At 39.5% G+C, this 15,485-nt stretch overlaps 2 protein-coding genes across 14 annotated transcripts; both read left to right on the top strand.

The window, feature by feature from the left end:
- Positions 1-54: 54 nt before the first annotated feature.
- NDUFB1 (NADH:ubiquinone oxidoreductase subunit B1) lies at positions 55-2,036 on the top strand. 4 transcript variants are annotated; one of them, XM_015865268.3, is made up of 3 exons: positions 55-112; positions 725-866; positions 1,698-2,036. In XM_015865268.3, exons 2-3 carry the CDS (start codon positions 727-729, stop codon positions 1,732-1,734), a joined length of 177 nt encoding a protein of 58 aa, XP_015720754.1. In that variant the 5' UTR covers positions 55-112; positions 725-726; the 3' UTR covers positions 1,735-2,036. The 4 variants fall into 4 exon arrangements, with proteins under 4 accessions (XP_015720754.1, XP_015720753.1, XP_085405515.1 ...); XM_015865267.3 differs by having other exon boundaries at positions 722-866; XM_085549389.1 differs by having other exon boundaries at positions 55-311.
- Positions 2,037-2,293: 257 nt separating this feature from the next.
- On the top strand, positions 2,294-14,190 carry ATXN3 (ataxin 3). Of its 10 annotated transcripts, none has more exons than XR_014946771.1 (12): positions 2,294-2,498; positions 4,084-4,248; positions 4,791-4,835; positions 5,832-5,917; positions 6,353-6,419; positions 6,773-6,808; positions 8,674-8,761; positions 9,011-9,143; positions 10,097-10,272; positions 10,692-10,853; positions 11,548-11,636; positions 12,041-12,168. XR_014946771.1 is itself a non-coding variant. In XM_015865262.3 (12 exons), the coding sequence occupies exons 1-12, from the start codon at positions 2,319-2,321 to the stop codon at positions 12,133-12,135; spliced, it is 1,128 nt and encodes a 375-aa protein (XP_015720748.2). In that variant the 5' UTR covers positions 2,294-2,318; the 3' UTR covers positions 12,136-14,190. The 10 variants fall into 10 exon arrangements, 7 of the variants coding, with proteins under 7 accessions (XP_015720748.2, XP_015720751.2, XP_015720749.2 ...); XM_015865262.3 differs by having other exon boundaries at positions 2,294-2,342; positions 10,692-10,815; positions 12,041-14,190; XM_015865265.3 differs by having other exon boundaries at positions 10,692-10,815; positions 12,041-14,190.
- Positions 14,191-15,485: the final 1,295 nt, after the last annotated feature.

Genomic DNA, 15,485 nt, shown 5'->3' with positions numbered 1-15,485 from the left:
CTCCCCCAGCTCCCCCAGCTCGTGAGCTCTCCCGAGCTGCTCGCGCCGCCTGTTGTCCTTGGGGTGGCCGCTGCGTGGGGCCTGGTGCGGTGCGGAGTGTTTGCGGGTCTCGGTAGGTGACGGGGTGGCGTCTCGTGTTGTTGGTGCGCTGGCAGCCGCCTTCCCGAGGGTCGGTACCGGGAGGGTAGGCCCAGGGGGCGCCTTGGGAGCTCGGCTCGGGCGGGGCTTGTGTCTGCCCTCTGACAGCCCAGCTCCTCGCTGTCCGCCGGACCTTCCTGCAGGACGCCGGTGTGGGGCTGTGCTCGAGTTGGGTGTCTGTGATAATAACACCTACATCTGTGAGATGGTGCATTATTGAATGCGTTTCTGATGTTTTGTAAAGCAACAAGCTGATGTATAATTGAGTTATTTTAATGAGTATATTGATCTAGGTTGCTTTGAACATACATTTCACCTCTAATGCCGTAAAAGAGGCGTTCCTCTCCCATTTTAGGTTAAAATCCCATTTCTAAGACCTGACCGTTGTTTAAGGCTGTTTCTGAGAGACTTGTATGTGCTTTTGAGACCAGGCTGAGAGCCCTGAGTCTGTTCAGCCTGCATTGGATGTGTTTAATGGCCTGTATACATATTATCCCAGGGTAATCACTAAGTGTGATTAAATGTTCCAGCTTCCACGTACAGATTTATTACCAACTCTTACTGTTGTACTTTTTCTTTCTAGCAGCCATGGTGAATTTTGCCCAAGCTGTGCGTGACCACTGGGTTCACATCCTGGTTCCCTTGGGATTTGTGGTTGGATGCTACCTGGACAGATGGAACGATGAGAAGCTCTCAGCCTTCCGAAACAAGAGCTTATTGTACAGGAGGTCTGCTTGGTCCTGCCTTTTAACATTATATGTATTATAGGTTGTTTTCCCAGATAGACTTTTAAAAGTACTTCTTTACAACAAACCACTCAACCATATCTCCTAAGCGCTTTCCACTTTCGCCTCTATTTGTCTTCCCACTAAAGCAATGGATTTTTGGATTGGAAGGAGTTAGATTTTTGCCTTTGGGGTCTCATGTAAGAAACACCATCTGTTAACTCAGCAGAGGTTTATTTATAATTAATGGTAGGACTCAATCCTTTGAAGCTTTGGGTCGTAAAGTAAAAGTTTAGGAGGGTGGGGGCTGGAGCACCTCCCCTATGAGGACAGGCTGAGGGAGTTGGGTTTGTTCAGCCTGGAGAAGAGAAGGTTGCGGGGTGACCTCATTGCAGCCTTTCAATACCTGAAGGGAACTTACTCCCAGGAGGGGAGTAAACTCTTCGAAAGGGCTGACAATAGCAGGACATGGGGAAATGGTTTAAGTTAAAAGAGGGAAGATTTAGGTTGGATGTTAGGGGGAAGTTCTTCACTAGGAGAGTGGTTAGGCCCTGGAACAGGCTGCCCAGGGAGGTTGTGGATGCCCCGTCCTTGGAGGTGTTCAAGGCCAGGTTGGACGGGGCCCTGGGCAACCTGATCTAGTAAAGGTGTATGTTTGGTGGCCCTGCCAGGCAGGGGGGTTGGAACTACATGATCCTTGAGGTCCCTTCCAACCTGGGTCATTCTGTGATTCTGTGTGATTCTGTGACTCTAGACTAATTTTAAATGCTTGTTAATTATCCCACACCATCTATCCTAATTTCAGCCTCCACCCTTTGTTTTCTTCCCACACAGGGAGCTGAGACCCGGCGAAGAAAAGACCTGGAAATAAAGGCTGCTAATGAATGGGGAAACTTTCTGCTCTGTTCATCACCTGATCTCATGCATTGAAACAATATGGTTATGTTTTTTCTCTCGAGACCCTACCAAGCTACAGAATAGAACGCCTACAGTTTGTCACTGCTACTTTAATTCCTATTGTTACTTTATGGAAGGTGATATATTATAAAGCTGTTTTGATTCTGTGAAGCCCCTGGAATTGAGAAATATCTGCCCCCAGAGGTTCCGCTCTGGAGTTGGGGGAGAAAAGACTTCATGTAATAAAGAAAAAAAAAAACCAAAACTATGCAAAAATAATTTCCTTTTTTCTTAGTCTGTGTGGTGTGGAGTTAATGCGTTTATAGGAGGTTTATGAGCTAACCGAGGCGGTACCTCGCACATGACGCTTTATTAACTCACCGCCACACGGAAGGAAGGACCGCACGTTTCCGGCTGCTCCAGAACCGCGCAAGCGCGTCGTGCGGCCGAGCTGCCGGGACCTCCAGCCGCCAGGGGGCGCTGCTGCGGCACGGCGAGGCGAGCTGCGATTGGCTGCGCGGGTCATGTGAGGCGGAGGCCGTGCCGTTGATAATAAACATGGAGTCGATCTTCCACGAGCGGGTGAGTGAGATGTTGTGGGGCGGGAATGGGGCTGCGCTCTGGGGAGGCGGCAGTTGTATCTCCCGGCCTTGCGCTGCTCTGGGGCTGCCCTGTTCCCCTGCCCCATCTCCGGTGGGGCTGCTGCTCGTCTGTGGCCGAGCAGGAAGGCGAGCAGCGGTACGTGGGGCGGGTTCTGTGAGCTCGGACACCAAAGCTGCCCGCTGTGGGTGTGCGGCGCTGTGAGGGACGGCATCGAGTGCTGAGCTGAGCTGAGCTTCCTGTTGGGAGAACAAATGCTTCTGGAAACTGCTGTGCTGTGTCAGGGCTCACACGTAGCAGCTGCCTGCGACCTCTGTTGTTACACTACAGTGCCCTTTATCTGCTTTGCCGGTCACTCTGCAGCTTTGCTTATATTTTTGTATCGTTTTGTGGGATCTGTTTAGGTGATACTGGTTTCTATCCGTTGTTCTTATGCGTAGTAGTTGGTTTAGTTAACAGATAAACAGAGTTAGCTGTACAGTTCTGTGGGTTTTTGTTGTTGCTTTTAATAAGTTATTACATCAGTACAGAAGGGCCCTTTCAAAGAAATTAGAGCCTAAACTTGTAATATGACTCATTTTAACAAAGTTATCCCAGGCTTGATTTGTTCCTAATTATTTCATATGCTTCTGGTGGAAACAATCTGTGACCATTGGCAGGTCTTAGCTGTGTCATGGGGCCAGCAGCAGGAATGTGCTTCCAGCAGGGCAGGAGTTGCTGTTTAGTCTGGAGTTTCATTTTGTGGGATAAACAAGCTGGAGAAGCTGTGAAAGATGAGGCTTTTGAATTCCATTGTACTTAGGCTGTACAGCCTGTCCAGCTTGAACTCAATATTCAATTGAGTGGTGGTACCTTCAGAAGGTATTGTAATCTATGAAGTTTCAGGGATCCTGCTGTGAGGGAGACCAAGGGAGATTTGTGCAGCTGACTTGTATGATGGAAGAGTGGACATTTAAATAACATTCTTACAAGGCATGCTCTTCTATTCTTTACTTTCTGTGGAGTTTTAATTCTTTGACGATTTTGTTTTGTTTCAAACACATTTGTCCTAATGCACATTCTTAATGTTAATATAAACGAGCATTGATGCAAAGAGGAAAGCTGCTTTTTATAGCTGATGTTAAACTTGTCTTGCACTCGTAGGTTAACTAACTCGCCTGTTATTTTTTAGAGAGAGATTGTTTTTCATGGGAAACTGTAATTCCTCTTTTTGCAAAGTCTCAATGCTCTGTTTTTCTTTAGCCACATGTGGAAAGCAGATATTTCCCAAACCTCATAGGGAACACAAGTTTAACAAAGAAAAAGAGTGTCCCTTGTGGAGAATATTTGTTACTGGGAATTAGAGATTAAAAAAAGAAAAGAATGAGTTTCTTATTTCATACAGTGATGATTTGAAGGGAGCGGAATCGATTCTCCTGATGGTTGCAAAGTACTTGTGTGACTTGGACAAACTGTAGGTGATTTTTACCCTGTTTCCCAAAACATTTTCACTTAGAATTTATTTTCTTCCAGGAAATATGTTTGTTTTCTTTTCCATCGTCAGATTAATGGAACACAGGAATGTATTCTACAGCTCACACTGTAATAAAAATGGAAAAAAATACAGTATTCTGGGAAGTGGGGGCTGGAATGAAATCATTGAATGTTTCTGCAGAGTGCATCATTAACATCTATATGTTATTGCTTTTGACATAGTGGTGTTTTTTTCCTTTCCTAATATTAGCAAGAAGGCTCATTATGTGCTCAACACTGTCTGAATAATTTGCTACAAGGAGAGTACTTCAGTCCGGTAGAGCTATCCTCCATTGCACAGCAGTTGGATGAGGAAGAAAGAATGAGAATGGCAGAGGGAGGAGTGTCTAGCGAAGAATATAGAACATTTTTACAGGTAAAATCTTAACTTGACATTGCATGATGTCTTCTTAAAATCTAATATTGTATAGCAAAGGCCTGCTATGCCGTCATCATTACAGAAGGTTCATTTTCTAGTGCTGATGTTTTGGAAGTTTGCTGATATTTTCATTCAGGCATTTCAGGTTTGAGGTTTTTAGTGTTATTTGTACAGCTTTATAGTGCTTCTACAGGGGGCCATGTTACCTTATCTCCTCATCTTAAGGGTAAGATGGTCAGGCATGGCAAGGAGAAGACTAAGAGATTGACTGTTTGTTTTAGTAAGCCAGGGGTAGAGACGGTAACAGAATTTCCTGTACATGTCTGTCCTTTAAGCAGTAAGTATTTGCAGCTTAAAAGTTTGAGTTATTAACAAAAATGCAAATGTTGGTGTTGTAATCAGCATACAGAGTAAAATACATTTCATTGTTGTTTTATGTATGTACAGTCATATTATTATTTTTAAGTGAAATTGTTTCTGAACTTTTATGCTGACACAACTTTTAACTTTTCCTTCCTCCAACCTCATATGCTGAGCAGCAGCCTTCTGTAAACATGGATGACAGTGGATTCTTCTCAATTCAAGTAAGCTGTGCTCTAGACTGGCAGGTTTTTTTTCTTCTTTATGGAGTGTATGTGTTGTCATACAATTTAAATGACATTGACCTATTATCTAGTTTCTGTTTTATAGGCTTAATGACATTAATGGTTAGACTTGAATCTTGAATTACATTAAGAGCAGTGGTGACTTGTGTTTGTTCTTTAGGGTAGTATGGCTTGGTTGCAGTTGGACTTGATGATCTTGAAGGTCATTTCCAATCTGAGCAGTTCTATAATTCAGTTTATGGGTCTTTAAATAAAGAGTCAAAGCATAGACTCCCTCATACCTGCTAGCAATAAGCTTGCTTTCCAAATCGCTTTTTATGGGCTACAGGTGAAAAAAAGAGACTCGAGATTGTCTTCTCAAATTATAGACTGTGAAGTCTTTGGCAGAGGTTACAGAATTATTGCCATGATTTGCAGAATGAGAGAAGCTGCAGTATCTGTGATCCAGTTTTTACAGTTCTTTCAGGGCACTTTGAATTGTGGGTTTTTCTGTTCGTTTTTTTTTGTTTTGCTTTTAAAGGAATGTAATGGGAAAATAATTAATAGGAAATACGTTAACCAAACCAAAACAGTGGTATTGAACACCAAGCTGATGACATTGCACTACAAGGAGAGGGCAGACAGGAGAGGTACCTGGAGAACAACGAGATGACAACTTAAGCAGTAGTTGTGGGAGGTGAAATTACAGCTTTGAGTGGAGCAGTGAGTTTATTAACGTGTCTTAGTTAAATCACAACTTTGATACTCCCCCTTAGATTTGGTAGGCATGTTATATTTGCACATAGATTGATGATGGTGGCATTTTGAATAATGTGATTCCTAATTTTCCCTGCAGGATTTTAAGATCAAAGCTTAATGAGAATAATATAAGTGTTTATAGTAGCTAAAGCGGTTGCTCTTGCTCAAGTTGGATTGGATAGGTTTGACTCATAAAAGGTGTTGTTGGTTTTTCTGTTCATTTGTTTGTTCTGACAGGTTATAAGCAATGCCTTGAAAGTTTGGGGTTTAGAACTAATCCTCTTCAACAGCCCAGAGTATCAGAGGCTTGGGATCGACCCTATGTAAGACTTTTTGTTATCATCGTTTTTTAAGCACAGTTTCCTTTAATTTTAGGAAAAATACTGAAAAACAGTTACTTGTTTCTTTAAAATCAGTATTTAAGCTCTGTTGTGTTCTGGTGTTTATTTTCTTACACCCTGACCCTTTGATGTTTTTTCTTCTTTTGAGGGTGTATATAAGCACCTCTCCTTTGTGCCTTTGTGACATCTCAATGTCTGTAGCATCAAGTTTGAGATTTCAGTAATGTTGATGTGATGAAATGATATAACCATAAGTTATGAAAGCAGTATGCGTACCTCTGTAGCACCAAATCACCAGTTTTACTACTGAAAGTTTGTTTTGTAAGTTTAAATTACTGGTGGCAAAGAACTTAAAACATTAATATGCACTCCAATATTATTTAATTTTATCTATACCTTTTGTTTTTCTTTTTACAGAAATGAAAAATCATTTATTTGTAATTATAAGGAACACTGGTTTACAGTTCGAAAGTTAGGAAAACAGGTGACACTGTCTTTCTTTATTTAAAAACTGACTTCAGATTGGGGGTGGAAGAAGTGGTTTCAAGTAGACCATGTGTTGGCCATTTGCAGGCTTTTTCTGCTATTTGATTTAATAGTAGATATAAATAAATGAGTAAATGTTTGCTATATCAGAAATGCCAGGAAGCTTCCCCTGCATTTTTCCTTAGGGAAACATCCCAGGATCAATTTGCTTGTGAACCTGCCCTGTAGGAAACTGTAGCTGAGGCAGCCCTTGTGAGCTCTTACGTTCTCTAGTTCTTTCTGTGTGTGAAATAACAGAAAAAAAATATGATTGCAAAGTTCCGTTGCACTAATAAATATTAATAATTGCAGGTATTTAAGGGTATCCAAGGGATAAGGCAGAGCAAGGTAGAGTCAAAAATTTCCACTATTGTATAAATCTATCTGAAGCAGCTGGATTATTAGCAGGAAATAACTATTAAAGGTTATGGCCATACACATGTGTAGTATCTGTATAATAACACAAATCACACACAGATCTCTTATAATGTCAGTGCAGTCTGTCTTTAAGTAGCCAGCCATTGTTCTGGATTGTACTGCAAAGCTCTTATACAACATAAATTAGTTGGTTTGGTGTGGTGTTTTGGGGTTGATTTTCTTTGTGTTTGATATTTTTTTTGTTGTTACTGGGTTTTTCTGGTCATGGAAAGTGTCCCATTAAAAAAACAAAACACAAAAGCCTTTTAAATTAGAAAAGAGCATGCAAAAGTCTTCCTGCCCATTTGATTTTCCAATTGGAGATTACTTATGTTGTCATCCAGTGTAAAGTAGTATAATTTAGCCTGCAAATAAGCAGACTAAACTCTACAGTTCTGGTGCAGTTTCAGAGATTGGCTGATTATTGTTTACAGGCATTTTTTTGGTGTGCTTGAAATTGAAAAGGCTGAATGGCCTTTTAAAGGGTTGGATAAGCTCCCTGGTAGAATTACAGCCACATCAGCTGAAATTTGTTTGAGATACTGTTGTAGCTTACAACATGTTTAATTGGATGGGGTATGCATTTTGTTTTCTCATGTGGTTTGTAGCCAAAGAAAGAAAACACAAGGTTCTGTTATCTAGAGAGTAATGAGAAGGGAAAGACAAAACAGCCTGACTTTTGCTTTCACCTGCTGCTTTTCTGTTACAGTTAAAGCACAGTTAGTTGTCTAAACCTCTGTCCTCTGTACTTCTTATAGTTTGTCAGTAATCTGTCTATCTTTGCATAACCTTTTAATTCTTTCCCCATTCTTATGCAGTTTGTTTTCTTTACCTTATCTTAGTGGACAAGGTGCTTTTGACTGACAATTTAAGAATGGTAGATAGTTGACTTTGAATTTGCCAGGTGAATTACAGTTTAGCCCTGGCTGCAAGTGTAGAATTTCATATGCAGTAGTTTGGGCAGACAAATGCATTTTTGTGTCAATAGAGATAGGACTTTTCTGTCTGAAATGGTGCATTCTCATTCAAATTGGCTAATGTTGAATGGCTATGGAATATAAAAATATTCTTTAAATTGATTGCTATAAAAATGGAATACACCAGGTAGTTCATTTTGCCATACTTATTGAGTATATTTTCCCCCTAGTGGAAATATTATATATAATGGATTGTTTTCAGGCATCTGAAAGTAACCTGCATATGTATTAATCTCGATTGACTCACATTGTAATGTAATGCTGTATAAGTAGCACATTAAATTTAAGTTCATTTTTCTAAATTTTTAAGTTCAACAGTTATCTCCCAGAGTTGTAAACAGTAGTTTGTAGTATCATCATCTATTAAAGGCAGCATGTTTAATTAATAGAATAGAGTGAATTCAATTTCTGTTTCCTGTACCTACAAATATATTGAGATACAGTGTTAACTTTTGAAGGGCTTCTTTCTTCATGTATCTCTGAGCAGTTTTAAAAGAAAGATCAAGCAGTATTTTGAAACTATGCCTGAAGTGATTCTTCTGCCATCTTTAGGTTTGTGTTTTGATCTGTTTGCCTGCTGCCTGTGTTCAGGAAGGGGATAGAGCATGCAGTCACTTACATGTTTCACATCTGTTAGCTGAAGAGTTTTTGAAGGGAAGCTTTGAGCAGTGTAGGTACTGTGCTTCAGTAGACTTTTAATTTGCTGATTTATTTTATTTGATGATTTGATTTTAGAAAACGACCGCAATGTACAGAAATGGATTATTGAGTCATGTTTATGCTAATTTATTTTCTCAAACTTTTTTTTCTTAATTGCAGTGGTTTAACTTGAACTCTCTCTTGATGGGTCCAGAACTAATATCAGATACATATCTTGCACTTTTCTTGGCGCAATTACAACAGGAAGGTAATAGTAGTTTGCAGATGTTTAATCTCCTTAATTAAAGCAGGTAATCATTATTTATTAGAACTTATCTATTCAGTTAACTAGCCTTAGTTTTGTTATTGAAATAGTGAAATAACCCAAATTCTTGCAATGAGAGTTTGAGCCTTATATTTTAATAGACTGCACATCATTGTATTCCATGTAAGTGTGCATTTCAGATAATTTATGTGTGCAGCCTAATGCTGTAGACCTACGGTTTCTATTTTTCAGGTTATTCCATATTTGTAGTAAAAGGTGACCTGCCAGACTGTGAGGCTGATCAACTGTTGCAGATGATTCGAGTTCAGCAAGTGCAGAGACCAAAACTCATTGGAGAAGAGACTGCACAATCAAGAGACCAGAGGTAAGGTAAACAGACTTCCTTTTAATAATGTTCAGTAAGATTTGTTTCCATGATTAGTGAGAACATGAAAACAACCACTTTAAGATGTAATTAGAAGTACCTCAAGATCAATGTGTTCTATTGCACACTATAAAGCCAAATCAGTTGATGACCTAGTTTCAACTGGAACAGAGTTATTTTCTTCATAGTGTATAGTATGATGTTATGTTTTGGCTTTGGGAGTAGAACAGTGTTGACAATGCACTGATGTTTTAATTGTGGCTGAGCTGTGCTGCACAAAGCCAAGAATGTTTCAGCTTCTCATTCTGACTTGCCAGTGAAGTGCTGGGGGAGAAGCACAAGGAGCTGGGAGGAGACAGAACGAGGTTAGCTGATCCAAACAGGCCAAAGGAATATTACATATCATATGACAGAAGAATTCAGAGGAATTAATTTTGAGGAATGAATACATTGTTATTTCTAACACTTCATAAAGTAAACCATGGTGTTGTAAACAGATCTAATAAAAATAGTGAGCTACTTGGAAGTGCTGCAAAATTACGTATAGTTTACAGAAGATGTTTTGCTGTAGTGTTATCATCAAAGATTCCTGAGGAAGAGACCATGTGCACTTTTATCTGTGGGTGTAACTGTCTTGAAATAGGTTCAAATGAGTTGAATATTTGTTTAATAGCGCTTTTGAAGTTTCTTCTGTAAAGCAGATTCTCATCAACATGTAAGCATATGTTTCGATAGTATCGATATTTTCATTCTTGTAGCTGAAAAGTACTTGCAGTTCTTTCATGCTATTTTCTTTTACATAGGAATAAAATATTTCTGATTATCATAATTGTCACTTTTTGCCAAAGTTTTTTTTTAAAAAAAGAGTTAAATCAGCACAAACTACTTTAAATCTCTCAGTAGAAGAAATAATTATTGTGGTTTGAATGTTATAAATCTCATCAACTTCACAGGCTACCCAGAAGTGATGTGGACCAAGCGATAGAAGTTAGCCATCCTTTTGATGGGACAAGCATGTTAGATGAAGATGAGGAGAATTTTCAAAGAGCTCTGGCTCTAAGTAGGCAGGAAATTGATATGGAAGATGAAGAAGCTGATCTTCGTAGAGCCATTCAACTCAGCATGCAAGGTACGGTGCTTTTTTAAATCTCTTGCAGTGTTCTTGTTGCTTATGCTTTAGCAGCTACTGAAACCAGCTGCAGACAGCTGCTTTCAAAATGCTTCAGGTTCTGAAAAGACTGGCTTTGAGACACAGAAGGATAATCCAGACTTTCTAGTGTCTCCTTTCTGCTGTTTGAAAAGTTACAACTTTAATATTAGCGCTGGATTTTTAGGAGGCAAGAACAAGTAGGCAAAAGGTGGCAGAAGGGAACCAGTTCTGGGGTGAGAAGGTGACTATGAAATTAGCCTAGGTGCTTATTTCATTAACAGATCTGTTTCCATCGAATCTGAAGAATGATGTGTTTGGGTTTTGTGTTGTTTGTCTTTATATTAAGGAAAAAAGCTATAATTTTACTGTAGGATGGACATGTCTCATTCTGATTTTAGGTAATCGTCAAAGTGAGTTCTCAAACTCATTACCACAAAATGCTTCTCAGCCACCACACACCAGTCAGACAGACTCTCCTTCTTCAGAAGATCTGCGCAGTAGAAGACAAGCATATTTTGAAAAGTAAAGTAGCCAATAGAAAACTAAAACTGCATTTGGAAGTAAATGTCTTATTGTTCAGTGCTTTGGGGCTGTGGGTGGATTTCTGTCTGAGATCCAGCTTGATTTAACCCTCAACCTGTTTTCATGGCAGTGCTACAATTTTGCTATTCCCATGCATTCTTTAGAAATGAAGCCTGTAAATAAGAGGGGAGCTGTTAGTAGTGTACCATTAGTCTTAGGAAGGAAAGCAAAGAAATATGTTAGAGTATTTCTGCTACTGTAATAATAATTTTCCTGCAGAATACCTGTTCTCTAAGACTCCTGGTAATTATGTCTCTAGTGAACATCACACAGAAAATTTCTAGATGATACTTAATTCCTCTTTTCTGGAGTGCTGCCTTAATACATATTTGTGGTTTTATTCTAGTCTTTGCTTGTCTCTACTTCCCAGTGATGGAGGAAATTTAGATAAGGGAGAAATGCTGCAGAAAGGAGGTGACAGATATTGCATGAGAGGATACTAATGCAGGATGCCTGAATTCTGGGGAAACAGGCCTGTAATTTGTAATTTCAGATATCCCAACATGAAGCTTAGCAGAGGAAACAATTGAAGAGGTTTCAGGAGGTGTGGTGGGTTAATATTTCAAATGGCAGCTTATACATCTAACACTAGGCCTTCCTTAACAAAGAAATAGACTTGATATAGGAGTCACACTGATGTTATTCTTCCTAATAAATGTATAATTATTTCAGGCAGCAACAACAGCTACAGCAGCAGGATCTGACCCTGAACCTACATGATAAACCAACTATAAACTCAAGCACTCTGGAAGCTGATCCAGGTACTGTTTTTTAAACTTATTTCCAACACTGAAATATATTTTATTTACGTTTGTAAATAGACAGACCTCAGTATAGTTTATTTTCCTTTGTTTTGTGCTCTTCTTCCTCACTTTCCTTACCTGCTTTATTTCTCAGCCCAGCAGCAGTTCAGACTGTGCATCACAGCCATTGCTCTTTTTGGCAGTGAAGGAAAGGACCACTTTCTTGAAAAGTTTGTTTTATTGTGCATGTCAGTACTTTGTTCCAGGGCGAGCTATTAGACTGAGCTCTGGCTTTGCTTTTTGTTATTTAGTTTGACTGGGAAAGTGTAGGCCTGATCAAAAGGAGCAATTAAAGCATTTAATTATGGTTAAGAACTGAATCTGTGCATTTATTACAATTTATATACATCTGTTTCCTTTAGGAGGTGATATGAGTGAGGAAGACATGCTTCAAGCAGCTATGAATATGTCTCTGGAATCTGCTAGAAACCACTTGAGTACGGAAGAGAATAAATGACATCATGATTTTTTCCCCTCTATTGTCAAAACACTACGTCTCTGTTACCATTTTACTGTGTGGATGTTGCACAAACTGGGTTCATTTCAGAGTTGTGGAAGCAGGAATGAAAGGTTGGCTGGAGCTCAAAGTTTTGGGGGAATCTTCAAATACCGAAAAATTGGCGCTAATCTAAAAAACCACAGCACTCCTACTACAAGAGTAACAGTATTGAAGTTACTGAAATTACTCGTCATCAAACATACACATCTAGCAGCTGTAACTTGCATTTTAAAAAAAAAATCGTTTTGAAAAATCCTATGAAGAACACAAAAGGTGCCAAAAACTGCTGTCAACCAGTTTTTTCCCATACTAATACAAAAATAGATAGAACTAATAAATTGTATTCATAGGTTGCTAGATATAAGAAAACACTTCAGATAGGGGAAAAAATACCCTACATTCTGTTTATCTTAGGTAACCTGTTTTATGATTCAATCTTCGAATGACTTGATGTCAACTTTTTAGTCCTGCTGGTCTGCTTTTGAAATGGCCCATCCTGCAGGAGAAACCTAAATCTGTAAATGTATTGCTTGGCAATTAAAATCTCCAGTGTACAGTAGATCATGACTTTCACTGAAAGATTCCAGAGTACTTCTGACGTTCTAACACTTTTTGGTTTTACTTTTAGTTTTACTTGTAGTTTCCAAGTTCATGTTTGAGGTAGGATTTTTGCTTTGCCATTTTGTCTTTTGGTAAATAACTTTTTAATTTCTTTTTAATGTTAGGTTTGTGTTTTTTTTTTTTTTTTTATACTCCTTCTGGTTATACCACTGTTTTTATCATAAAAGTATCACGATGGGTTAAACAGGTTTTCTTTTATATTTCTACTTTGTTATCTTTTCCTCTGCAAACTCAACCCTTAATTCTGGCCTTTCAGTATCATAGAGCTGTAACTGAGTCTAGGAGAAAGGAAAATGGGGAAGATCTGGGTGCCATAAAATCAGTGCCACATCCGTAAGTTGCATTCCTGCATTCTGCAATGACCTCTGTGCAAGTAGCTCTTCTAAGAATGAATATTTATGTCTGTGTGGGTGCTCCTTCTGAAATGCTTTTTGACTGTCTGTCAGAATGTTGTAGCTTTTTCAGGAATGGCCTTTATTCATGCACCTTAAAATTTTTTATCATGCTGTTTCTGATGCTGAGGAAAAAAAAACGAAGAAAACAGGGAGCAAAGGATGGGAGATAGGTTGTTCTATTCATTGTAACACATTTGTTTTGATACCCAGAATGAGTGTGTGATGGGGTGAACGAACTTGACTTCCAACTTAGTGCAAAAATTGATGTTTCGTTTTACTAAATGGTGCTTGAAATACAATTCTGTTTACATATAAATTATATGGAGATATGTTATAGATACAGTATGTAAGCCGTATTCAATGCATTAACATCACAGGCATTCTAAGAATATCTTTTGAAAATAAACCCAAATTTCTTTATCAAAATATCCTAATGTAGTATCATTGCACAATAGTGACATTGAAAATTAGCATGAACTGGATGGTAGTTAGTTGAAAGTATGCATTCAACATCAAGTAGTACTCACTTGAAAGGGCTCTTACCTCTCAGTAAATATTTGTTTACAGCGATGGTTTCTTGATAGGTTAGAGTGTTACATTATACATATAGTCTGAATTCTGTTCCCTGAATTTCCACTGCTGGTATGTGTAGTATGACGTGAATTTTGACATGACAGCACTACTTTTTAAAAATTAAGATTTTGTTTTGTATATAATCCTGTTGTGCACATGTCATCTCTGTAATGTGCTGAAGTAATACAGCCAAGCAATGGCATTGAGAAGTCATGTGTGCAAACGCCACTTTGAAATGCTATATTTTTCAGGATGTAGATTTCTGATTGAAGTTTATATGAAACTGCAAACAGAAATATGTAAAGCAGTGAGTTATTTCTTTGCTTGTTTGCAAATTATCCACAACTTTAATTTTCCTTCCTTTGTTGTGCCATAAACTGACCTTGAAACTTCTCTCCTTTTAATAAATAGGTTTAGGCTGGCAGAGCTTGTTAATATTTACTTGATACTAATACTTGAAATTGAACCTTTTATTTTCTGTTACAAGAATATCATAAAAATATCATTTCTGTAGCTACATAATGTAGCGGTCCTATATTTAAACATTAAAAAAAATCCCTTGAATTGCATTAACTTATCTGTGACAATTACATCATAGAATCATAAAGCTCGTAAAAAAAAAAACAACCTTCAAAGATCATCTAGTCCATCCACCTACCACCACTACTGCCCACTGAACCATGTCCCTCAGTGCTACATCTACCCTTTCTCTTAACACCTTCAGGGACGGTGATTCCACCACTTCCCTGAGTAACCTGTTCGAATGTCTCCCCACTTTCTAAGAATAAATTCTTGTTATTTAATCTGACCGTCCCCTGGCACAATTTGAGGCCGTTCCTCTCATCCTGCTGCTGTTACCTGAGAGAAGATGCCAACCCCAACTTCACCACAGCCTCCTTTCAGTCAGTTGCAGAGACAACATGTTCCCCTGAGCCTCCTCCTGGTTAATGTTCAGCTGAGCATCAACCAACACTCCAGCTCCTTTTCCTCTGTGCAGCTTTGTAGCCTGTAGTGTTGCATGGGGTTGTGATCAAAGTGCAGCACCCAGCACTTAGGGTTTGTTGCACACCATCCCATTGACCTCAGCCCAGCCCTCCAGCCTGACCAGGTCCCTCTGTAGGGCCTTCCTACTCTCAAGTAGTTCAGTTCCTACCCTTAACTTGGTACACACTGATGGTACGTTCAGTTCCCTCATCCAAATGATAAGATATTAAATAGGATGGGCCCCAGCACTGACCTCTACGTGCTTTTTATAATCCCTACAGCATGGAGGTCTGCACTCAAACTTAACCTATTTTTTGACTCAGTTCCAAAGCTCAAAGTGTGTGGGCCTGTTGTCAATAAAAAGCTGATCTTGTTTTCTCTGTGTGCATCGTTCAATGACACACACTTCTCATTGTGCTTGAACCGTGCTGACAACAGAACAAAAACGCACCCACCTTTGTCGTTATTTTGAATGGAAAACGGCAGCGCTGTTTGATATTGTCACAGTGGTGCCTAACTAGGCACAGATGTATATGGTTGCAGAAGATGCTTCTCAGAAGGAGCAGTGAAAATGATGTTACGCCCTGCACGACTCGGTCCTGGAGCGCAAAGAAGCGCTGCCGGGCTCGGCTCCCCCCGGCCCGCCCCCATGGTTCCGCCACGATCCCGGCATCCTCCGCTGCCCTCCAGCCGCCGCGGGGCGCTCTAGCCGGTCGCGGCCGCTGTCGATGGTTC

This window comes from Coturnix japonica, chromosome 5 (genome assembly GCF_054131305.1).
Source record: "Coturnix japonica strain WE chromosome 5, WE-NBRP24, whole genome shotgun sequence".
Taxonomy (NCBI): domain Eukaryota; kingdom Metazoa; phylum Chordata; class Aves; order Galliformes; family Phasianidae; genus Coturnix; species Coturnix japonica.
This window is presented reverse-complemented; position numbering and strand designations above follow the sequence as displayed.

Coding starts and splice junctions, on each gene's coding strand:
- NDUFB1 (XM_015865268.3), top strand. CDS start 727: ATGGTGAATTTTGCCCAAGCTGTGCGTGACCACTGGGTTCACATCCTG. Junction 867..1,697: donor AAGAGCTTATTGTACAGGAG/GTCTGCTTGGTC, acceptor CTTCCCACACAG/GGAGCTGAGACCCGGCGAAG.
- ATXN3 (XM_015865265.3), top strand. CDS start 2,319: ATGGAGTCGATCTTCCACGAGCGGGTGAGTGAGATGTTGTGGGGCGGG. Junction 4,249..4,790: donor AATATAGAACATTTTTACAG/GTAAAATCTTAA, acceptor TATGCTGAGCAG/CAGCCTTCTGTAAACATGGA. Junction 9,144..10,096: donor GCACAATCAAGAGACCAGAG/GTAAGGTAAACA, acceptor TCAACTTCACAG/GCTACCCAGAAGTGATGTGG.